Source organism: Numida meleagris, chromosome 14 (genome assembly GCF_002078875.1).
Source record: "Numida meleagris isolate 19003 breed g44 Domestic line chromosome 14, NumMel1.0, whole genome shotgun sequence".
Taxonomy (NCBI): domain Eukaryota; kingdom Metazoa; phylum Chordata; class Aves; order Galliformes; family Numididae; genus Numida; species Numida meleagris.
The window spans coordinates 9,383,826-9,408,737 of NC_034422.1; the positions used below are offsets into that span (position 1 = coordinate 9,383,826).

Sequence of the window (24,912 nt, forward strand, 5' to 3'; positions counted from 1 at the left end):
CCTTCTTTTCTAAAATCAGCAATAATTTGGGGATGCCCCTTATTCAGGACTCCAAATTTAGTGATGGCTAGTCATAAACTGGAAAAGTGAGCTAACGGCAAATTATACTTTTTACTACAGTCCTACCTGTGATCATTGCCAATTGTTATTATTTTTATGCAGGTTTAAAAATTTACTGTTGCTGTACGAAAGGTTTTTGTCAACAAGGGGAGGTGAAAAATACGTGTTGCATAATAACATAAAATGCGAACCATCGGGATACTGTTAAGAAAATAAACCACAAAAATATCTATCCATCTTTTTAAAATCAAAGTGCAGAAAGTAGAGAACCTTCCTTAAGATGCAGTGTTCAGTTACAGGAGCAGTCAGAGGAAAGCTGGAAACGTGATGCCCGACTTTAGTGCCCTTTCCTCCAGCGAGTAGTACAGCAGCGTGGCCGCCAGGCTTGCAGCACCTGGGAGGACCCCAATCCGTCTGTCTGTCTGTCTGGTTGCACGGCCCCAGCCCACCGCAGCGCCGGCTCAGCAGCACAGCTCGGGCTCTGCTGTCCGCAGTGCGTGAATTCCACCCTGCGCACTCCCATTGGCGCAGCTGGAGAGCTGGGGGAGGAGAGGGTGGAGAACTTGTTTCCAAGCAGTTTTGGTCTCATACAATGAAAAGCTTTCTTCCCACTAGGGGAAACTCCCACCAGGAAAATCTGCAGCTATTCAGTCTTCTCTTCGAAGTAGGCTTTACCGATTGCAAGGAATGGTCTAACTTTTTTTCAGTAATAATTTGCTCTTCCATTGCACCTTCTAGTTGGGACCTTCAGAGCGCTTTATTGGTATTAACGCAGTCTCTCCACCACATTGTGAGTTAGGACAGTATTTTTTTGTCTTGCTGATGAAGAATATGTCACAGCAACAGAGTGTAGAGTCAGCCTTTTTGCACAAAGGTGCTTAAAGTTGGCTTCTTACATCCGTGTTTGGGACATAAATCAAAAGGGGCTGATTTTCAAATATTCGGCAACTGTAAACCAGAATGCCCTGATGGTCAAGGTCTGAATAGGATTTTGGAAGGGGACGTACAGGTTTGAAAATTGTAGCTCGTATTTCCTGTTTGCTTTGCTTGTTCAGTCAGAGCTTCTTTGCAAGAAAATGCTGCTTTTTTAGCGAGTTGGAGAGAATACTTAAGGTAGAGTCCTGGTTGTTGGTAATCTGTTTCTTGGAAAGTTAAATGTCACAACATCTGTATTAGATCCACCACAGGGATTGTCTTTTTTTTTGTTAAAATTGTAAGTTTATTTTTAGTATTTGTTTTAAGTGCGCATATGTGTGTTTTCTTTTAAGGCCAGACCACTTGAATGGACACATCAAACAGGTGCATACCTCAGAGAGACCTCACAAGTGTCAGGTAGGAGCTGGAGGGGTTTGGACTGTTGTCTGGGTAATCTTTGTTTTAAGGTGTTAGATTTGTAAGTGTGCAGAGAATTACAAAGTATCGATAAAAATACCACCTGTGTGTCAGTTGGATAAGTATTTGGAAGTTAAGTGTTCCACAGTGATAGCTGCTTAACATTCCTCATGTCTTCCAGTCCCTTGTGCTGCTTTGGTCCTCCTGCCTCCCTCCACTTGTGCAAGGTGTTCTTCCCTACTGCTCCACTGTTCTTCCCTGCTGCTGACCCACCCCAGATCCCTTACCTGCTCACCTTGTCCCTGAGCTCAGAGTCAATGTCACAGAGAATGCCCTCTTTTTCCCACCCCCCTCTTTCCCACTCTGTTGCAGTTACCAGCAGGAGGCTCCAACGTTGACTTGGTTTGTTGTTCTTTTTAGAATAATTTCAAATAAAATTCATAAATGATTGTCACTTGCCAAGGTGCTCTTTTTTATCACATAGCATTCAGAACATTGCACTGAGCAAAATTGGAAGCTTTTTTTTTCCTCCCAGTGAGAGCATAGATAACAAGAACACAGAATTCTTTCAGTATCTTTGTAATATGATGTCACAAAGTAGTATATAGTTGTCGGTTTTTTTACTTTACCGTAAATTAATTATTCATTGGGGTTTGAATGAACAAATCAAGAAAGATATTTTGTAATTCATTTGTATAGGGATTTAAAAGGCGCCTGGAAGTGTTAATTAAAACCAAAGTTGAGAACCAGCTTCCATTGTCACCCACTGTCTTCACAAAGTTGTTAGGCAAACTTCTAAAACATTTGTTGGGCTAGCAGTCTGCATGGTTGTTCTCTGAAGAAAGGCTTGGTTATCTATTTTAAGAAAGTTTGAGCAATATAACTTCATTTTCTTTGAAGGTAGAAAAGTTAGAATTTTATTCCTTCTGAAATTTTTAACATTTTTATGAACCTCGTCAATCTACATGACTGCTGCCTCCTGATCTGCATTTATTTCCATCTCTTGACACACCTTTGCTATGTCTCCTCCAAACTGTGAGAGTTTTAGAAGTTTTTTGCAGTTTTAATAATCCCTTGAACAGATTTTCAGACGTATAGAGGCATCTAAAGGTTTCTGTTGCCCTCAGATCTGCAGAAGCTCAGCACCTTTGTAAATCAGGCCACAGAGGCTTCGTGGTGATTTTACTCTTTATCAAAAATGTCAGATTGGTTTGAACTTATTAAGATGATTTAGGGGTGTAGATTCATATAAATTGGAAAATTCTGCTTACAGAAAAGATCTCACAATTTGGTGATGGATAGCAAGGGGTCTGAGTGGATAAACTGAAGACAACTGAAAATTTTGTCCCTAAGCATATGTTTGTTTGCAGATGTGAAAATAAGACTTAGGTCCCAACATAACCAGAAACTCTTGAGTCTTTTGCTAGTTGTTATCAAGGTTATTGAATATATGCAATTAATGAATAACACTGATGAGCATGAATTGTCCTTTACCAGCTGATACTTGATAGTTTTCTTTATAGTTTTTGTATCAGTTTAAGAGGACGAAATATAAATTCTGCAAGTGTGAATCAGAGGATACACTAAGAGCTGGAACACCAAGAAGTACAGAAACTAAGACTGTGCAGCCAAGCTCTATCTCCTTGCACACATGTATTTTGTGATAGCATTTTCTAAGAACTGTCTTTCTCATTATGTATTTGCTGTTTAAAGTCCTGTGACATTATATGCATTGTTTATTTCAGTTAGAAGCGATTATCTATAGATTACAAGCACGAGGGCAGAGTTGAGATTGTCACTTCAAGCTTGATTTGTTCTTCATTTTTGAATGCTTAACTCTGCAAAGCTAATAATTCATTAATCTTAAACAACGTAGAAAGTTTGTTAAAGCGCTGCCCTGTGTCCTTGAAAAAAATACTTAACAATATCATGTCAGACAAAGAAAATCTTGAGTATGCCTAGATTTTGATAGATGTTATACAAACCACAGAAGGGATGCCATCACACTGAAAATTCGTTTCAAATCTAAAAGCTCATGCATAAATTGATCAAGTTCTCCTTCTGATTATCTCCTAACCAGTAACACTTCTGTTCTATGACATGTATCTAGACAGAGGACCTGGCCACTAATAAGGAAAGTAGCTTAATATTGGCATGTTGTTTTCCAGGTTTTCGTTCTGGTTTTCACTGATTTCATTTGGCAAGCCAGCCCCTGTGACAGTAGGCCAAGCAGTATTGAGCATCCTTTTTGAATCTGTTGAGTTCCTGTTGAAAATTCCTGTTATTGTCATACTTTGTTAATGTTTACTGCAAAAGAGTATTCTTAGGTAAACAGAAAAGCCTTGGAGAATCCTCTGTCCTAATGACATTCTTAGAAGCAGTGTGATGCTGTAATTTAAACAAAATCCACTGGCTGTTTCCCTGAACCCTCGTGTATCTCTGTACACCAGTGGATATCTAATGTTTTGTGTGTATGTCATGGTATATTTTGGACTACAAAACAAAAGAGGGAGGATGTCAACCCAACTTTAGAACAAATAAAATGAAGCTATGAGAAGCAGGACAGTTGTAAGCTGAACCTGACTGCAACAGCCACAGTTTAGAGTGCTCGGCACACAATCCTGTGCTCAGTCTCCCTAAAGTAATAGTTGGGCTTCACAGGTCTTTGAAAATCTCTGCTAACTTCCTGCACCTGTAGCACCCGAGGCCGCACAAAGACCTGATTCCAGCTTTTTCATTACTGTTAAAATAGGTGCAGAAAGGGGAAGACCTCCACAGACCAAAGCATCTCAGAAAACAGATCCAAGAAGTTGCACTGGTGTCCAGACAAGACACCAAGTGGCACTCTGGCTACGTTTCCCTTGTATTGTTGCATTATTGATTTAAAAAAAAAAAAATTTTTTTTCCTTTAAACTTATATTTGAGTTCCAGTTAAAGGAGAAGGGGTAAGTCAGTGTTATGGCCATAAGGAGCAGGTCAGCTTGCTGACTCACCATGGGAAGAGATAAGGATGTGTTGTTGGGTTTTGAGTGTGATTGGTATAGAAGTTAGGCTGCAGTTCTGTGGATGAGAAAAGAAAAAGGGGAGAAAACAGAAGTTTGTTCCTTCTGTGAGACAAGAGAAAGGTTGTTCCTCTGGCAACTTAAGTAAAAAAAAAAAGAGAAAAAATACAAGTTAAGTTAAAGCAGAGCTTTTGTCAAAGAAAAATATCTATTTATTTAAATAAACCTAAAATTGGCATCCCAAGTCCAGTGCTTTTCCCATTGATTTCAATGCAGAATGAGTTTCTTCCTGTCCTAATTTCTCTTACTTCCTGCCTATTAGCAGGAAAATGGCAGCCACCATGGAATAAGCTCAGAGACATCCACAGCCATAGAAAAGTTGAAACTTCAAGAGGTATTTCTTCAACAATGTTTTTTAAACTTTATATATATATTCTTTTTGATCTATTTATATACCTTTGCAATGTTTGATAGGAAAGCACTGGAGTTTTCTTCTATGATTAACAATTAATGATAAATACTTGGTACTCATTTAGCACTTCACATCTTTTATAAAATAAAACTTTTTACTTTTTTTTTTTTTTTGCTCTATACCTTTTATAAATATTAACTACTTGAATATTAACTTTGGGATTTTCTTTAATTATAGTCCTATCTCCCATCATTATGATTCAGCTAAACTGGTTCTTGCTTTCTCCACTGGACTGATTTTTTTTTTAAAGCTTCTTTGCAGGTATACTTGCTATGTAGCTTATCCAAAGGTGAACTTCACAAAACTCAGCAGCAGCACATAAATGATTATATTGCCTTTCTCTAAGCTTTCAACTTAATCATTTCAATATGGGACAGATACAGTTTTACTTCTGGCGTCTGTGTATTCATGTGGTTTGTCTCTGGTCTGCTTTATAAACTAATGCGCTCCCAATGCTTTTGTGTGGACACTTACTGTGGCTCAATATTATTAGAGCAATTGATGATGGATCTTTTGTCTGTCATCCTTGATGGTCTGGTTATTTACTTCTAGTTGCTATCCAATGGATTGATTAGTATCAGTGCTGGAATCCTAACTTAACTGAGCGTTTACCTCTAATAACATTTAAGTAAGTGAAAGCTGCACCTCTTTTGCTCAGCGCTGTGTCCTGAGATTTCAAATACAGAGAAACCTTTCATTTTTAAGAATTTGCCTCTTAATCTTCACTGCTTGTGATTTATGATTCTTTGTCTGGTGAGTTTAGCTAAACTCTGAGTATCATGGAAATTCAGATAATTTTACTTTTGCTTTTTTAAGTACATTAAGTCCTGATCCGGTGAGGTGCTAAGTCTTGTGCTTGCTGCCAAGAAGCGTAAGCTCCATGGGAATTTACCTTACTTAAGCATCTCGCAGGGTGAAATGAATCTAAAGCCTGTTGAAATTGATAGGTGCTTTTCAGCTGCCTTTAATGTTTTATGGATCAAGCTGTTGATTAACTAAATTACACAAAATTGTGTAGGTTACCCTTATCTGTATCAATTTCATTTATCTGAAGTTATAATTTTGTAATTTTACTAAGATAGTTAATTTAACAAGCCTATCTCCAGTAAAAGAGTTGTTTAACTGCACCCTGATACTTGAAATAACAGAACGGACCCAGTTCCCAAGTCCCTTAATATTCTCATATTATCTGTTAGGGGACTCTGGATAAACATCTTAAGCCTTCATTATTTTATATAAAGGTGTGGTATAAACCAAACACTGTGCACTCTGGGACGTCACTGTTGCTCACTTGGTCTGGTCATTCTAACACATACCTGCTTTTGTTTTCCTTCTTGCACTTGTGAGCAGTGGTTTTGGATAATAATAACTTCTACAGTGTATTACTGATGGTTTATTATTTTCATTCACTTGTTAGAGATACAGCAAGCCTTTCAGAACTGACAGGCCATTGTAGCAGGCCATATACATAGTCTGCACAGCTGCCAGTTGCTGTGATTAGGAACATGGGAGGGAACTGTCCCTCATCTGTCATACAGATTACCTCTGGGAAGTGGGCATGTAGAACCAGTATTATCTTATGTCAGATCAAGCTTGTTTCATGGTAATAAGTGGAATATGATAGCTTGATCGGGGTAAGTTTTAAACAGATTACATTGCTATGTGGTTATTTTGATACCTGCTCACTTTTGGGGCTTCACTTCTGCACTTTGTCTGCACTGCTGCTGTGGGTACCAGGATGGCTCTTTTACTGTCCGTTGTCTTTTCATCCCAGCCAATTCTCTGATGCTTTATTACATGTCTTCTTAGTCCAAAGGGGAAATCCTTTGTACTGAAGTCAAAGAACCGTATCAGAGAATAAAATTTAGGCAAGTGTCAAAGAGGACATTTTGAGTGGACTAAAGTGATGGTAATGGCTCAGTGAAGTGCCAGAATTTACTGTAATGCTACTTCCGTTATTAAATATTTCTCAGTATTAATATCTTCATCCTCAGTGAGGAGCTAGGGCCTTAGAACTCTTATCTGTATTCAGGTATTACTATCTGTAGTACATTAGATCTGTTTTCTTGCTTTCTTAATTCTTTCAAGTAGTAACCACATCTTGTGCGATATGTGGGTGATCTGAATTGTTAATTGTGGGGAAATGGCTTGTGTATCATGTAATTTGCATATGCAGGGTCTAAGGTATTTATTCTAAAGAATACTAAATAGATTTGACAGTGTCAGTGCTTTTAGCAGAGTTGTTGAGTCACATGGTTCTCATTGTACCTGCAGACTTGTAACGCTTCCTTTGCCACGCGTGATCGACTACGCTCACACCTAGCATGTCATGAAGACAAAGTTCCATGCCAGGTGTGTGGGAAGTACTTGCGGGCAGCATATATGGCAGATCATTTGAAGAAACATAGTGAAGGACCAAGCAATTTCTGCACTATCTGTAACCGAGGTAATGAAGAAACTATTTTTTTTTTATTTCAGTGGGTTGGGAGAATGCTTGAGGGAAGCTGTAAGGCTGTGTGACCGACTGCAACAGGAGGAGGTTATACCGTATATGTATACATATTCTTTGTTTTCCTTATGTAAATCTTAACCTTGAAACTGGTGGAGCTATAGATCTGGTCTTTTTATATAGTTGATAGTTCCTAAAGAATCTCAGTTTAAGTCTGAAGCACATTATTTGAGACAATTTTAAGAGTTTTATTTGCTAAGTGTCCAGATCACTATAAAATAACCATGGTACGTTACCTTGTTCATCATGAACATTTTTTTCTTATACCTGGTTGGAGCTGAATCCCTGTATTCAGTCTGGAAGAAGAATATTTGAAATGCACGTGAAGTTGAGAAATATATACTGTACATAAAGAATCTACATTATGATATCTTGTTAACTTCCTGGTGCAGTAGTAAAGTCAAGCTGCTTCTCCCACTTCACTCAAGAAGTTGCTTTGTATTAACATTTATTTTCAAAACAAGTATCTTAAAGAGTACTAGAAATGTGCTTTACGTTTTTTTGTGTAAATACAGCTTTTCAGGTTTTTCCATCTGTTTTTAAAGTACTGTCCAGTCAGAGAGACGGTTGTAGACTTAGGCTTTGTGGGATGTCAGGCAAGATGGGCAAACTTTGGAAAGAAGAAAAAAACATTTTGACTTGCTAATATCTGTTTGCTCGCTTTTTTTGGAATGATTAATAATCAACTTCAAAATGTATTGCTGGCTCACACTCTCATGTACATACCTAGTAAGTGTGGAAACATGTTGCTGCTGTGTTTGGGGATCCCTTTTTTAATGATGAGTTGTTTTTGGTATTGTGTGCTCCCTTTCCTAATTTAAGGGAGGTGAAATCTTCTGAGAGAATCGAGCTTAATGTGAGGGCTGTAGGAGGTTTTAGATGACAAGGAGATGATGAGTAACGAGAGACATTCAGTTGTGAGGGGGGTGTTTCCAGTGGTTTAACCATATGCTAGGTCCTGAAAATGATACCAACACTTTGACTGGAAATGGTATCTGCATTGAAAATCTTCAGATTCCGAAGCTCCAGGTAGATGATGTGAAATGAGGCTAGGCTTCCTCTTCAGATAAAGGCCTCTCTTCTGAAATGCTGCTTGAGCTTATCCTGATTCTTTCTTCTGTAACAACACGCAGGATGCTATCCAAGATCTAGGTGGTATCCTGCTCTCCGTCAGGTGGATACGGTGCTCAACAAACACTCGTGTGGGTTGGGATAAATTATCACGTTTCCGGGGCTTATAAACTTGAGTTTCAACTCAACTACCACCAGGTGTCACTGCGGCTCCTTTACAATTCAGCCAGCGTGATGAAGACAGATCTGGTGATTAAACAATGAAATGATTAAAAGGAGTATTCACACCTTCCAGGCCTAGATATACAGTAGGAATTTAAATAAAATGGGGAACTATTTTTACAGCAAACTATAGCAACTGCTTTATTCTTACAGTTTATGTATTGCGTGTGTGTTGCCGCAAATTCCGTTATACATCAGCACTTACAAACCATAATGAAACTGTTGAATTGTTGCTAAATATTTATCTTGTGTTAAAACTCATCGGAAAAGGAAGTTACAGACTGACTTTGTCAACTAACTGTATTGTGAGCATTGTTATGTGCCATGAATTTTGATTACAGGTTTATGATCCACGATATTGAGATTTTTTTAAATCCAGAGTTTTCAAGAATCAAATTCATTGTTTAAAATAGATATCTTAAATTGTAGAGGCTGGAGACATGAAGTACAGTGGAAAATGTATGCATAGGAAAGCTCTATTTGGTGGGCATTGGCACAGTCAGAAGCTGCATGCTGCCCCCAGCTGTGACTGTGCTATGACTACAGAGCTTGTGCAATGTGATTTTGGTTTTATTCTTCCCCCTGCTGATGTGCTGGTGTGTTTTTTAATTAGAACTTAACTAGTGCTGGGTATAGTAATTGTCAAGCCAGAGGATGAAAAATTTTAAGAGCTGCTTGTAAAGGGAAGTAGGATGCTGACCCATCAAAAAAAACCCAACAAAAAAAGTGGATGAAAAGGTGACTCTTATATAGCTGAACTTATCCGAGTGTCAAAAGCAGAGTGGGAAATACCAACTCAGAATCTTCCCTTTATCCCATCAGACTGAAGGCTTTTCTGTAGAAGTTTATCAAGTGTTCTCTTGAAGACATGGTCGACATAGGAGATAAGGAACTCAATGTCTGACTGAAAGTGGTCCCCACTAGTTTATTATGTCATTCATGTTCCCATTTGCTATTTTTATTTATTTTACAGAAATGGCAGTATAATGTCCAAAGGTTACCATCTGTGAGTTGATTTTCTTCAGGTTATTTTCTTATTAAGGGTCTTTTTGCTTAGAGTAATTATGTAAGAAATAAAATCTTTTTTAATCAAGGGAGCTGCGCAATATTTTTTTTCTGAGATTTTCTGATTTGTTTGTTTTCTTTTTAAAAAATAACATAAAATGTGCTTTTTAAGACTGTTTTTTTTTTAGTCGACCTAAATCAAAAAGACTTGCTCCTGCTTAGTTGTTACATAGTATTCTCTTAGCCTTCCTAGGACCTTTAGTTGCTTGCGAGGGCTTTTTCAAAGAACCTGCAAGCTTAATGACTTTGGCAAGCCTAGAACTGATGCTTTGCAGTCAGGTTTGCAACTTGAAACAACCACTTTGTTTCAGACACATATGGTTTGTTTGCTTCACAGAAATCAAAAGAGTTAGAGGATGAGTGCATGTTCTAATCACAAGTTAGATTATTTTTTTTTTTAACAATAAAGTGAATAATAAAGTGAAATATTATATTTTTAACGATGGATACAGAGCTGACTAAAGCTAGAAGCATTCTCCAAATGTTCTGGCTAAGTCCAAATCAGAATTTTTGAAAAAGGAGTATCCTGCAGCTATTCCTGTAGTTTGTCTCCTTGTTGATGTTACCTGAGAAAAGAATGAAGATCATTTTTTTTCAGTGCATGTTTTTAACGTTCATTACTGTGGAGTGAAGAAATGGTCTGCTCTGCAAAGCTGTGAGCTATGTATGGGTAAAGCAATAAATACATTTATTTGAAAAATACTGCCACTTTGTCCTCTGCGTTAGCTTGATCTTGTTTTTAAAGAGATTTTAAAAAGTAAAGGATTATTGATTGTGAATTCACCCCCATCTTCCTAGGACAGCTATTCCTAATTAAGGCCTAATGGGAAAAAAAGCAGTACTGAGTGCTTCAGAAAAAAATAGGATAAAGCCAAAAAAATCTCATTTCAAACAGCTTCTTATGAAGCAGTTGGCATTCTTCCTGCCTTGATGGAAGCTGATGACTCACATGTTCATCTGCCAAGTACAGAAAGGGGGGCTAACACACTTTGCAGGCAGCTTTCATTATATAAAACAATGTATTCTGCAAATAGAATTGCAGAGTTCAGAAAAAATACTGTATAGCAGAGATTACAACTCTAGATTTTCCTGTGTCAGTTGTAGTATAGAAAAACACTGAATAACTCTGTGTAGTCCTTTGTTAATGGTTAGCAGTAGGATTTTAATGTGTTGCTACTGAAAGAGACTCATCTCAGCATGTGTGCAGTCATTAAACATGTGTAGGAAATAAGGGAAATACCTTGCAGTTGCAAGTATCACCATTGTGTCTGTACATTGCGTCCTTTTCTCTCCCGGTCAAACACTGACTCTATCCATATCTGCAGTGAATTTTTAGTTTTTTGGAAAAATAGACTCTCTTGCAGTCCAGTGACACATTCAGTACAGCATTTTGTGTCTGAGCATAGGTCTTGCCTTACTTCAGAAGAGGATGTCCTTATGTTAATTCCCTGGATGATTGTTCTGGGATGATTCCAATCCCACGTATTTTGAGAGTAGTGTGTTCTTGGTTTCTTCTGTTACGGTTTTCTTGCTGTATCTTATGTATTTTCCTTGCTTTCATTTTCAACTCAGGGATCCACAGCAACTATCTCTTGTTCATTCTCAGCAACCTGCCCCTTTTCCAGTTCCAGTGCAGTTCAGTCTTGCTATGCACGTCCTGTATATGTAATTCTTAACTCCTGAACAGTCTTTGATCCTGGCTGCGCAGCGAGTATTTTGTTGGGTAGGCACAGGAAACTCTAGAGTAAAGCCTTATTTGTTATTACATTCAGCACCTAAAATTAACAGCTGCGGTCAGGAAACCCACCCAACACGTGTGCCAGTATTGGTTTTGCATCTATCCTAATCTGTTATTATATCTCACCAAATGTAAATGCAATTATGTCGCCATAAAAGTGGCTTTACGATGGTAAATCTGTTCATAAAGTAAAGCACTGGTATGAAAGTTCTGTTGCAAGGGCTTGTGCTGCAAATGCTGTATTGGCTTAAAACAAAAATAAATGCAAGTCTCAGGTTATCTGTATGCAGAACAGGAACCTGGAGCTCTGTGTCTGTGACCGTGGAACATGTGTTTTGCTCTCTGTTCTTAAAGGAAAATATTTCCAAAGTGAAAGTGTTATAACATGGTTGTTGTAGGCTTACCTGTATAAAGAGTCTTCAAAACTCAGTCCTCCATGTGCCTCATGCGTAGTCCAAATGCTTCTAATACTAACTGCAAGCTTATTAAAGTCTGGATTTTAAAATGTTTCAAAATGCTTGTTAGATAATTTATTGCATTAAAGAAAATGTTTTTATTTGTGAGAGTTAAGAAGAAGAAAAAATAGCACATGAACAAATGTAAAAGAAATGTTTTATTTAGAATTCAGAGTTTGAAACATGTGTTTTTAATTTCCGTGTTTTAAGCAGCTAATAGAAATATTGAGATTTCATTTTTATTTTCTTTTGTAACTGCAGACAAAATATGAGTTTTAGTATGGTTTTTAAAACTCAGGATGAGCTGAATGGGGAAAATATTTTTCAATAATTACTATACAACAAAATTGTATTCCTTAAAATCTGAATAAATTTAGCTTTCTATCTTCTAAGAGTAACTATAGATGCTGGAAACTAAGGGGAAAGTACACTAAATTCTAAAGAGCTGTGTTACTAAATTGTATTCCTTCAGGTCTTAACTGCATAAAATAAACTACTTTGAACTGTCTCGCCAAGTGTATAAAGCATTTTAAATTAAAAAAAAAAAAAGGTGAAGATACACAGGTGCCTTTTCGTGTCATGTCTCTTCTGCCTTTTTTTTTTTCATGTGATCTGCTAGGATTGTATAGGATTTGCTTCTCAAGGAGGCTGTTTGTTGGTCTTTCATCATGACCTCCAATAAGCAAATGAAGTCTAATGAAAGATATGTATTGCATTCATTGTTTGATTATGTCTAGGGATGTACTTGAACATGTTGTAGGTAACCAGAAATCAAGCTAGTTTAATGGCAACCTTGTAATGGGGAATAGGAGCAAGACAAAGATGTAAAGAACAGGGAAGGCAGATGTGTGTCTTTGCTGATGGCAGGATCTCATCTCCTTTTATCTTGTTTAGGTTTCTCCTCTGCCTCCTACTTAAAGGTCCATGTTAAAACCCACCACGGTGTTCCCCTTCCCCAGGTCTCCAGGCACCAGGAGTCCATCCCGAATGGGGGAGCAGCATTCCACTGCGTCAGAACCTATGGCATCAAAGGCAAGAGACTTCCTGCTCTGCACCTTGCTTCTCTGTGCAGAACTTGGTGCTGTGGGATGTTGGGCTGGTCATGAGAAAGGGGAGGGAAGGAGGGAGGAAGGACAGGGAAGATACTGGAAGAAAGCTGAGGAAGATGCAGTGAAATCACATAGCATGCAACATTTTGTCATCAGTTAGCTGATTTAATAAGTCTGGGGAAAAGCTGTATTAGTTCATCTTGACCTAGGAGCAGTCAGTGTTTGCATTTTACCCAAGGGCTGCGGATCCTTGCAAAGTCCGTAGTCCACGATACTTGAATCTAGCATCAACCAAACCATGTTTCTGATTTCCAGTGAAGGAAGAGAGAGAGCCACAGAATGCAATTCATAGATCCTTGAGTGGTGAAAGCAGCGTTCATCCTCAGATTAATAAGGAACCATGCAACTATCTGTAGTTGAATGTTTACATTTTGTGCTTTTGTTGGGGAGAAGAGGAAAATAATGAAAATACTGCCACTTTTTTTTTAACCTACCATTAACCTCTTAGGAAAAAAGAATATTTTAAGAATTACTTAAAGTTTTTAACTTCTGAGTATGTAAAATTTATATTAACCTATGTAGAATATCTTGGTTTTTGCTTGGTTTGAGCTATTAGCATGCCTGCTGAAGATGAGACAGCAGAAAGTTCTTTGAAACCATGGTTGTTGTGAGAAGTGACATTTTTTTCTTGCCCAGGAGAAAAACAGCACACTGGGTTAAACAAAGTCTGTGCCAATGGAAAGCTCCAGTTTTGTATTTTTTTTTCTCTATTGAAGTCCCTGCAGAGTTACTACAGAAGCCCTTTGGTTCTGGGTGGTGTGCTGATTTAACAAGAGATTTACTCGAGCTCAGTACTGTATTGATTTCATGCATATCCTGCTTGGTTCATAATGCTGAGTTCAGAGCAAATCTGTCTTTTGGGTAGTGCCAAGTGGGTCTTTGGTCTTTCAGAGTTAATAGTAGATACAGCTTATTTGTATTCAGACACTTGTTTAGGGAGTATGTCTTGTTTTCCCACGCTCATTCAAATAAACTGAGCAAAAAGTGTGGACAAACTTTCTTGACGTAGTGCCAAAGGAGAATGAGGAACACTCCAGACATACTGATGAATTTGCCAGGATGGGTATCCAAATGGCTTAAAATAGTGTCTTAAACTCTTGTTTTTCACTACGCTGTTTAAGGATGGATCAATTTGAGATAATGAAGTTCACTTCTAACAGTGCTGTCCTTAACTTTTAAAAAAGAGCTCCCCAAGATTAAATGGAATTGCACCTCTGAAACTTCAGTACCTCACTGCTGCTTTGTTGAGTGAATGAGTAAAATACTTCCAGAATTCTTTACATCTTACAGTAGCCTTAGATTTCTAGGCTCAAAGTATCAGTAATATTTCAGAATTGTGGAGAGCGACTTGTACGGTTGAAAACTCAATCAGGTCCATGCTGCTGTAGTGCCTGAGATATAAGCCATATGAGACATCTTTTTGGATTCAAAAACCAGAGGCACATTATAGATGCATTCAGTATTATTACAGTGATAATGATAAAACTTGATGTTGCTCCATGGTTTGTAAAGAGGATCAGTGCTCAAAGGCTTCAGAATATGGGAGATTCCAGTGTTAAACGTGTATCATTCTGTCATGACAGGCATTACTGAATCAGGTGATAAACAACAAAAGCTATTTGAGTGCCTGTTAAGTGCATGCTTTGGCAGATGAGTTTCTGAAAACTTTTTTCTTTTTCCCATAGAAGGACAGAAATGTTCACATTCGGACCCGATTGAAAGTTCCGATTCATATGGAGATCTCTCTGACACCAGCGACCTCAAGACTCCAGAGAAACAGAGCACCAATGGGTCCTTCTCGTGTGACATGGCAGTCAGCAAAAACAAAATGGAGACGGAGGCAGAGAAGAAGTACCCTTGCCCAGAATGTGGCAGCTTTTTCAGATCAAAGTCTTATCTGAACAAACACATACAGAAAGTTCACGTGAGGGCCCTTGGTGGCCCATTGGGGGACCTTGGTCCTGCTCTAGGATCCCCCTTTTCACCCCAACAGAACATGTCTCTTCTGGAGTCATTTGGGTTTCAGATCGTCCAGTCAGCATTTGCATCATCCCTAGTGGATCCAGAGGTCGACCAGCAACCGATGGGGCCAGAGGGAAAATGAGATCGGTTTGACCTTAAAGCAAAGCAGCAGTCTGGCTATAATGATAAGATGCTGTGAATGAAAGAGGAAATAATGAAATATGGTTCTATAGCTGCATTTTTTTTTTAATTCATTTTAGCTTCCCTCTTTGTCTCATGCCCTACCCCACCTTTAAACCTTCACTGGGGAGAGGGGAAAAAATGCTTCTTAGCTGATGAATTACAGAAGATGTTGACCTTGGTTAGGAGATGTGATTTAAAACACCAAATAGAACTATAAAAGTTGCAGCCAGTGTTTCATCATGATCTTCTAGAATAAAAAATGAGCACTGATCTGAGAATTAGAGACAGTCGTAGTGACCAAGGCACATGGGGAGCTACAGCTTCAGGGAGCTGTATTTTGTTTTCTCTCTTTTTCCTATCTTCCCTAACCTACCCCTGAAAAACACAGGAATTTTGGAAAACAGACCCATTATTGACTGAACATAACCTTAAGAAAAATGCCCCATGGTACCTAGCAGGTTACAATGCAGTTGTCCTTTTAAAAACAAAAACAAAAAAAAAAATTAAAGAAGGTGAGATAATTTGAACCCCTTCTACCATTTGTGAGGCTGTGAGTGCTGCAGCAGGACATAACTGCTGAGTGAAATCACCATTCAGAACAGGTTGTTTTTGTTATTTTTAACTGTTAAACTTGCTGTCGGGTTTTTAATTCTCTATTATTATTATTTTAGGACCTGTTGTAGTGAATTGCTACTGAAAAGCCAGTCTAAGGCGAGACACAGAGCACTCTTAAAGCAGCAGTCACATTAGGGTTAGTATTTTATTATTTTTTTTAGGTGTACCATAATTAATAACTTGGCTAGTTGATTGTTTTTAAGTCTATGAAAGAAATAGTTTTATGGGGAAAAAAAAAAGGAAAAAATACCATTGCAGTCTGGTTGACTGGTGCTCATTTTTCATGTGGGGACCTAGTACCGGTATAAACACAATCAGCTATCGGGATAACACGATGTACCACTGACTTGTTTAGTGTGAATAAACCCAGGGGTTCACAGAGTGGTTTTGATTTAATTGGATTGGACTCTATTAAAGAAGTTAGTATGTTACTTTACATCCCCTTGTTTGGTCTGGTTTTTGAACAATTTAGCCACCTGTCCGAAAGGTGTGCAAATAAGAACCAGTAAATGTGGCATTAATCCCTCTCTCCATTGTACTGTACTCTCAGTGATCTGGGCTTTTTGGCTACAGTCTTGCTCTCCTGATCTACCTTTAGTCAGGTTTGCAAAAGCCAGTCTTATTTGTTTGTTTTCCGAGAAAGGTTTCTACTGTAAGAGATTGCGAACAGTAGATCTCTGAAAAACAATTGATTACAGAAGGCAAAGAAGCAGGGTTTCTAGGCTGTTTGAGGTTCTGTTTAATCTGAAAATACCACTTGAGCAGAAATAGTGTCCTTTCTTGGTCCTCCCTCTCCTCCCACCTAATTTTTTCAAGTTCTTTATGTACCAAATCCAGATATAAATGTTATTTAATTAACTAAACACAGGGTTATGAGTTAGGAATACTCCTGAGTTCTAATTATGGTTCTGCTATTGATGGTCAAAGTTGCATAGACAACAGCATAATCACTGAATTCATTTATTGATTTCCTATCTGTGAGAAGTTTTTTCTACATCACCTAATTGTTGTGAGGGTTAATGAGCAGAGGTTTAAGGAGTGATTTGGCAAATTAAGCTCCTATGTATGCACTGAATGTTTCTAGAAAGGCCATTTTGGAGAGTCCAAGTCCCAGAACTTGCACTCTGTGAAACAATAATTGTCCCCACCATTAATACAGTGCTGGCTCAGGATAGACCACCATAGACCAGGATCTCCATCCTCTCTAAGAGGTGTGCTTGTATGAAACGAGCAGGTAGCCACAAACTGCTCTTGTGGCACTCCGTGTTGCCCATGTACTCCTAATCCAAACTCAGCAGCTGAAACAAGACGTTGTGGGATACATTCCTATTTTGGTTTTGTGTTTGAAGTGTAGAGCCCTTTGTAAGCATAAAGGTTTTAGTATGCCATTCTAAACTCTGCAGGCATAGAAACACCAGCTTCTCTCTTATAAAAAGCTACTTTTTAAAGCTTGCTCTTGAGTATTTTAAACTGAGGTTGAATAATCAATGTCTTTCTCTTCATAGTACCAGTACTTTCTAAATTTGTGTATTTCATGCAAATATGGACTTGACATTTTGCTATTAATCTAGGTTGGAAGACCGAAGGATATGCTCTTCTCCAGTTACCTTCCCCCAGAATCCCTGGAATGGGCATGAATCTCCTCTAAAAGGGAAAGAAAAACAAACAAAAAAAAAAACAACACAAAACTCCTTTAAACTAAAGCTAAATGTAATTGCTGTTGCTGTACTGATAAGCTTATTTGTCAAGTAGAAACAGGGTGTTTCAGAAAGGTAACAAAATCTAGATTATGGTGAGACAACCTGGTAAGCTGCCAAGCAAGTCAAGGTAGAGCAGGCCTTGCAGTCAGCATGACAATTCATTGGGATTAGCAAATGCAACTGCAGTCATGCTTACAGGTAGCTAGTATTTAGTAATGAACAATAAGACACAAGGAAGATTTCTGTTGAATTGAGGCTGTATTCTGAAAGATACACAATTTTTGTGTCCTCAGTGTTCCTAGCACTTGAAGAACATGTGATAGTCATAAAATCCATTTCCAGAATACAAATTTTTTTAATCCTAGTTTTAGCTCCACTGACTTGACTGTTATTAGTGAGTTGAATTTTGGCACTGTGTGTACTGGAATTCCATTTTGAAAGCTACAGATTTTGGCCTGATGAAACTAATGAAAAGCCTTGAGCTAAAAAGGAAACCTAAAACGCCGTGCATTTTGCCTGTCAAAGAAAATGCTTACTAAGTTGTCATGAATTAATTGAATGAAAGCTATTTAGTTCTCAGTCTAGTGAACAAGGAAACAATTAGGCAGTAAGTTAACAATCCTGAAATGACAGTTCTAGATCATCCTAGTGTAAATGGGAGAGATTTGCACCAACACACAGATTAGTGCAGATTAGTGCCAACAGTAAATTGGGCAGATCTTCAGCAGAAATGGATTTTCAGAGCTCTCTCCTGTTTTGGAGATGTATTATTCAGTTCTAGATAGGAACTTATTTGCAAATTCTGTACTTTGGGAAGTGTCTGCTGCTCAGAGATCATAAGAGAGATCCAAACAGAAAACAGCCTCATCAGTTCAGGGTTCAAAGGGAAATACTTAAAATGCCTCAAGCTGCAACCTCACTTAGATTGTTTCTATTACATTTTTAACTGGCATGTCAGTGTATAGATGATAACTATCTTTTTTGTTATTTGCTAGGACTGCAATCCAGTGTTGAAGTCAGTGCACTGCTCTGCAAAGAAAGGAACTTCAGTTAATACAAATTCTGAGAATCAGATTAATAGTACTTCTTTGTATTATGGGAGTGCTTAAACCACTCAACTGTGATTCAGACCCTTCTGTATTAGGTATGAAAATATCTTCAAACCTTTATAATCTAGACATTAGTGATAGACAAGAAAGGAATAGACGCTAGCATTTCATAAGTGAATGAATGAAGCAGAGTTGAAACACTAAAAAATGATTGCATGCATGCTTAAATGTTGTGTTGAATGCAGGGACTTACCATTAGGCTTTTCTTTTTGCCTAAAGTAACTTATTGCCATTGCAAGTGCAAGGTAGAACGATTTAATATGAGTTTATTCCATACCGAATTACATTAAGTCACATCACCTTGCATTTGCCACATGCTGGGTGTCCACACACTGACTGACTGGTGTGACATATCTGATGCATGGATATGTGATGGCACGTGAGCTCTCGGTCTTAAGTGGTTTGCCCACGATGATGTGGGAAATTGATAGCAGAACCAGAAATTGAACTCAGATTTTCCTTCTCTCAATCCAGTGCCTTAACTATAATAGGTCAAAGTATTATGGGGGGAGGTTTTCTTTCTTTCTTTTTTTTTTTTTTTTGTCTTTTTTGGTGTGTTATATATATATTTTTTAACCTAGAACTGTAAGATGGTGTGGAGTTGGTCTTCATTCCAATCTTTTGAATAATTGCAAATGCCCAGTCACAGTTTTAGACCTGTTTGAGTGCCAGTGACTTAGGGAATGTTTGTTATTTCCCAAGTATTCCCTGAAATTATTGTTTTTCCCTCAACTGCTATCAGCAGTAAGGAATGACTTGACTTGAATAGAAAAGCTGTGTAACTGAATGTCTACCTAACTCAACTAATGGAATTGATAGTATGAAATCTAACCTAGATTTTGTAGGCTCTGTTGTAGCTTTAGTGTCTTGTTTTTTTGTTTTTTTTTTTTTCATGAAATCTTTGTTCCTAGAATTCAATATTTGAATTTTTGTCTTGAGTCTGGAGTGGGGTGCCACTTTCAGCTTAATTTTTTTTAAGGTGCTTGCTTGAGGAAGTAGATGCCAAAGTAAATTTCAAAGGAACTCCAGACTTCAGTGTTGGAAGAACGAATGGAGAGCGAGAGCTTTCTCTGGGTTTCATGAGAGATGAATGGACAAAGTAAAACACAACTATCAAAATTTTACGTAATGAAACAGGACAGGCTTTTCTTGTATCATCCGCAAAAACAGAAATACTTTTGATGGTTCAGGATGGCAGAAACTCTGAGAGCAAGTGCCAAACAAAACCATGGAAGATGTTGGCTTTTTCAGCATTACGAATATACCTTAACAGCATTATGAATATCTTAACATAAATTAAGCCAGCTTTATACCATTCACCTTTTGCATGGGCACAGTACATGAGTTTTAATTGAACAGAACATAAGCTCATATTGAATCTCTGAGCTTATGCTCTCAGTTTCAACCCAAGAGACAAAACAAATGAGCAAAGAGGGGGAAAAAAAAAAAAGGAAAAATTTTAAAAAGAAAACAGATTGTGGAAGACACCCCTGTCTCCTGTGAGAGTCTGGCTTTTTATCCTGTACACGCTTTCCTAAATAAGAACCTTCGGCTGTTGTGAATGAGCCTTTGGGAATTGATGTGGCTTTCAGCCCAGTCTGCTGCTCTGTGTCCCTTTAAGAAAGCTGTGTGTTAAGGAGCACTGAGCCTTGGACCAAGAGGGATGCAGTGTCTGGGCTGCAGCCTGAAGTCAATCTTTACTGTTGCAGAATCAGCAGCAGCAGCAGCAGCACTGGTAGAATGTTTTTCTGCCTGCTCCTTTGACAGCTTCACTTCCATACATTCCTTTGCTGGTGTGTGTACCTATTCAGATACACACAGTTCTGCAAACTAGGCTACCTGTAAAACAAACCAGAGAAATTTTTGGCTAAATAATAATAATAATAAATAAAAGTCGTGACATAACTGCAAAGTGCTGCAGAACAGGAGCAAGAACCCTGGCTGTAAGGAGTTGTGGAGATGGCTGGAATGGTTAAAGCATGCTAGTGGAAAACCACAGTTGTTTGCTCTGTGGTAGCGGGTAATGTCTGCCTCTTTGTAAAGAATTAACACCTTACGTCATCTCTGGCCTCTTCCTGTGTTTAGTTCCCATATAAAAAATGAGATGATGATAACCTTGAGTAAGAATGATTCAAGATTTGATTGATGTGCCAAACTGTCCTGCACAATAGTGCTACGTAACGGCTACAGACATTTGGCCCCACTGACTCCAGGCATGATGCAAAGTTAAACATTCGGCTACATTCTTCTCAAAAGGTGAAATATTTAATTTAAAGACTGCCTGGTGTTATTGATCTGCTCTCAGGGTTTATGTGAATGAAGCTTTTCCTGGGTGGCTTCTCTACTTGTACTGCAGTTTTGGAGACCAGGAAGTGCTCTGAGCTCAGATGTGCTGAAGGAAGGAGGTAACTGGTGTCTCACTGATGTTCCAGTGACTCCCTTCTAGCTCCTAGGTTCCATGTGGACCATGGGGTCACTTCATACAGCCACCGGCAGCTATAAATGCTCTTGAGCTTCCTGCAGCCACACAGTGAGCGTGGGTAGGTGCTTTTGTAATAAATCAATCTCACTCCCGCTAATAGCTTTTTGGCTGCTGTGTCTACAAACTGGTGCCTTCTCCAGGCAACTTTTACATGCCCTCTGCAAAGTTGTCAGACTGACTGCTGGCTCTTAAATAATCAACGAAGCCTTGCTCTTGGGATCAGAATTTCTCTTCAGTACTGTTGTAATCTGGAAGTTTGCAGCAATTAGTGCTAATACACAGTGTAAGAGAAAATAAAAGGCTGTTCTCAGATGTCCTGTAGAGCAAACAACCGAAACACGAGTGTGGGGATGAGCCAGGAAGACTGGCATTTTTCCCTGGCTGCATGCTGTGTGGACAAGACAGTGCCTTGGAAGGGAAGGAGCAGAAAAGTTTGCCATTGGCTCTGATGAATCCCAATCCTGCTTCTACTGAAGTTGCTGGGAATCCTCCCGTTATCTTCAGTGTGAGCAAGAAAGGATCTTAGGTGAGGATGGATGACTCTTTCCCTACTTGAATGAAGTTTCTTGCCTATTTATGGGCCTGCTTCTATTGAAACCGAGCCTGTTTTAGCCTTTTGGGTTCTTAGGGACCTGTTTGTATAAAGCAACTTACCTACCTATCTTTTTTTTTTTTCTATTGTGTGTATTTTTTGTATGTTCTGTTGGAAGGTGAAGCCTCTGTAGAAGGGGATGCAAAAACTGGTTTTTAAATAGTAATAAACCAAAAGAGAATTAAACTCTGCAGGCTGCATGCATTCATTTCCTGGAGATGGAGAGCAGAGATCGTGAGTATCCAGAGACAGTCTGTATTTCTCATATCTCCAAATCTTCCTCTTTTCAGAGATAGTTTCTGCCTTTCCAGATCTCCACATGGAAACCGATAACGTCATAAGCAGGTTGCAACGTTGTGTATCAGATGGTCTTCTTTTGAACAAAAAGTCCTTTCTCTGGGTCTTTGTAATTTCTTTCATCCTTTTAGCATATGTGGATGGAGTAGCAACTATGTGTGAACCTTGGGATTGTCCTTATTGATTACGTGGAAGATAGTGAAAAATGAAAATGAGATAGGATATTTATATCTATTTTTACTATGCTTCTCACTTGCCTACCACAGGTGCCGGATCATCAGTCAAATGCAGTGTTCCAACTCAACACCATTATATTTTAAAGAGTGTAGCAAAGTATGGGATGAAACTTTACTAATCCTTTGTTCCTTTCTACTCCTATAGCCTCCTTGTGGTTTTGCCAGCTTAAGCCCTAATTTTCTAAGAGAATGGCAAACTTGAGTCCAGAACAACAACAAAGGTTTGCCCTATACTGTAAATATATTTAAGTAACAGGGTCTTTGCTTTTGTAAATAGACATTAAAAGTCCATGTGCATTTATAAGAGTCACGAAAGAGGCTGTCCTTGTATGCCAGTGCCATGTGTGCAACCCACAGAAAAAATAAAGAGGTTTACCATTCTACACAGAGAAAACAGGGCAACTTCCCAAAGTAAACACAACCCCTCCCACAGCCTTCAGGCAAACACCTGTGGAGAGAGAGGTCTTTCACTGTACCTATGTGCCAATGGTTTTAATCTGTTTCCAGGTCAGCTAAGGAAAATAAAATCCAGAGGTGAGAGCCCTGCATTGTAAATGTCTGTGAATCCTGCGCTTTTATGAGGAAGCACTGGGAGCCCTACTGAAAGGTTTGGTCTTTGCTCCTACGCTGATTTGCAGAGACTACTCTGATTACAGTCCTAAAACCCTAGCTAGATAAGAAAAATATTTTTGTTTTCTTTTTATGTGTATGGGTTTATAATCTCATTGCCTTTATTTTGGCAGGGGATATGGGAGTTGCTTGTTTGTAGTGAGTGGCTGTGCATTTTAAACGTGGTGTGTTTTCTAAAGGAACTGGAAATCTTGTATATTTAAATGCAACTCTGCAACCTCGTTCTTTTCACAGTGAAAGCTAACTTTGAATTTGATACTATTTGATTATTGAAGTTTAAACAGCAGTTTTGGACTGGCACTTCTGTTTGACTGTGAAATCTGTTCCCACAGTGAGTGAGGGGCACTTAAACAGTTCTGTCCAATTCACTGGAAGTTTAATGGCTGTAACCCAAACAGAAATCTTTATTCCATTTGACTAAAATCTCCATACATTCTGGTGCTGCCTTTTTCATGCACCTCACCTGTGGATAACCTGTTATTTTTACATTGGCATTTTCTAACCAATAAGAATGTGGGTTTAGCTGACTGCTTAGCTTTGCTAGTTATTGCTGTGCACATCACTGAATTTAGAATCAGAAAAGCTACAAAGGTACTTTAATACCTTAAAAAAACATACACAGCACATTCTCATATTTTTCTTCCCACATTAAAGTTTGTGCTCTTAATCTAAGTCAGCACTACACAGGTAGAACTGCCTTCTGTGACTTAAGTAGTATTAATATGGCAAACTGGCAGAAACTTGCCTAAGGTCAAACAACAAATCAGTAGGAGAATGTAAAGGCCTCTGTTCTTCACTCGTAGGCCTGCATATTCTCTGATTCCGTTCTCCGCCCTTGAACATACATGCTCTGTTTTCTGTCAACAGCAGCCTGCATTTGTAGGAAACAGAACAATAGTGTAAGTGGGATCTGAAGCCTCTTCAGCTGTACTGTACTCCTTGCCATATCCATCCAGTTTTAAGGTAGCTTGCTAGGAGGCACACTCATTGGAAAAACAGTCTCTGTGATCCATACACTCATTTCAGAATGCACCAGGGGAAAGACTTAAGAGCCGTGATGCAAGCTAAGACCTTTACAGCAGTCCCAGTGGACCACTGCGAACACACACATCTGTGTGCAGCTGGGCCTGACAAAACCACTGAGGGAATTGTGATAAGGCCCTGTGCAGTTTGTCACAAAAAGGACAAAGGGGTGTTGCTACCAGAGAGGATTCAGTGTGTGAAATTTCTTAAGTCAGTGATTACTGGGAGTATTTACTGCTAATCTCGGCGCTAGAGAAGTGTAGCTGCTCTGCTTCTCCCCCAGTAAACAATAGGTCCCAGATTGCCCTCCTGAGGCCTCTTTCCTTTTATTACAGCCCACACAGAACGCTCATCTGAGAAGGCACTTTGAGTAAGTAGAGCAAACTCTGAACCAGTCTGAACCAGTTCAAATATCACATATGGTTGTTTTGCTTCTGCAGACTTCCTTGTTAGTCCTTGGAGGCTGTGGCTGGCATTTACTTAGCAATAGCTCATGCTGTCAAATGGAAGGGGGAGGGGAAGCCTCTCCTTGAACATGTCAGCAGGGGGATGCAACAGTGCAATCAGATATTTCTGTTGCTCCGCGCTGACTCCTTTGTAGTGACTGTCTCTGTCTCGATTTTTAGTTACACTCGGCTGATGATTTCATAAACTCAACACCTGATCCGTCTGCTCCAGCCCTAATGTTTTTACTTCTATGCAGATGGTTTCTAGGCTAGGAATAAAATGTATTTGTTTCTGACTCCTACGTCATTGCTTACTGAAAGCTCTTCACAGGTGAGAGCCACAACTCTTTTTATGATCCAAAGCCAACAAAAGAGGTAAAGAAAACAAAAATCACGTTTGTTGGAATTATAAGTACTTAATAGCGTTTGGTGGCATTTGGTATTTACAGTCTTAAGCGTTAAACACAATTTGCTCTAATACTCTCTTCCTGGTGGAGGAGGTCTCCTTACTATTTTAAGGATCACAATTTATGAAGTAAGCAGAAAAATTGGAGAAGTGATGAATTGGAATGAAGGGGGCTTTAGAAAAAAACAGTTCGGGG

At 38.7% G+C, this 24,912-nt stretch overlaps 2 protein-coding genes across 5 annotated transcripts in view; both read left to right on the forward strand.

The window, feature by feature from the left end:
- Nucleotides 1-20,054, forward strand: part of PATZ1 (POZ/BTB and AT hook containing zinc finger 1) — a 22,468-nt gene extending 2,414 nt beyond the window's left edge. The window contains exons 2-6 of one of the 4 annotated variants that reach the window (XM_021413205.1): nucleotides 1,329-1,392; nucleotides 4,717-4,788; nucleotides 7,141-7,312; nucleotides 12,821-12,958; nucleotides 14,721-20,054. In XM_021413205.1, the coding sequence (XP_021268880.1) occupies nucleotides 1,329-1,392; nucleotides 4,717-4,788; nucleotides 7,141-7,312; nucleotides 12,821-12,958; nucleotides 14,721-15,139 (865 nt within the window). In that variant the 3' untranslated portion in view covers nucleotides 15,140-20,054. The remainder of the gene's footprint in view (nucleotides 1-1,328; nucleotides 1,393-4,716; nucleotides 4,789-7,140; nucleotides 7,313-12,820; nucleotides 12,959-14,720) is intronic. The other 3 variants (XM_021413206.1, XM_021413207.1, XM_021413208.1) reach the window with 3 other exon arrangements.
- The window catches only part of PIK3IP1 (phosphoinositide-3-kinase interacting protein 1), an 11,971-nt gene continuing 9,545 nt past the window's right edge, over nucleotides 22,487-24,912 (forward strand). Inside the window, exon 1 of the mRNA XM_021413221.1 lies at nucleotides 22,487-22,745. Coding sequence (XP_021268896.1) covers nucleotides 22,502-22,745 — 244 coding nt within the window. The 5' untranslated portion in view covers nucleotides 22,487-22,501. The remainder of the gene's footprint in view (nucleotides 22,746-24,912) is intronic.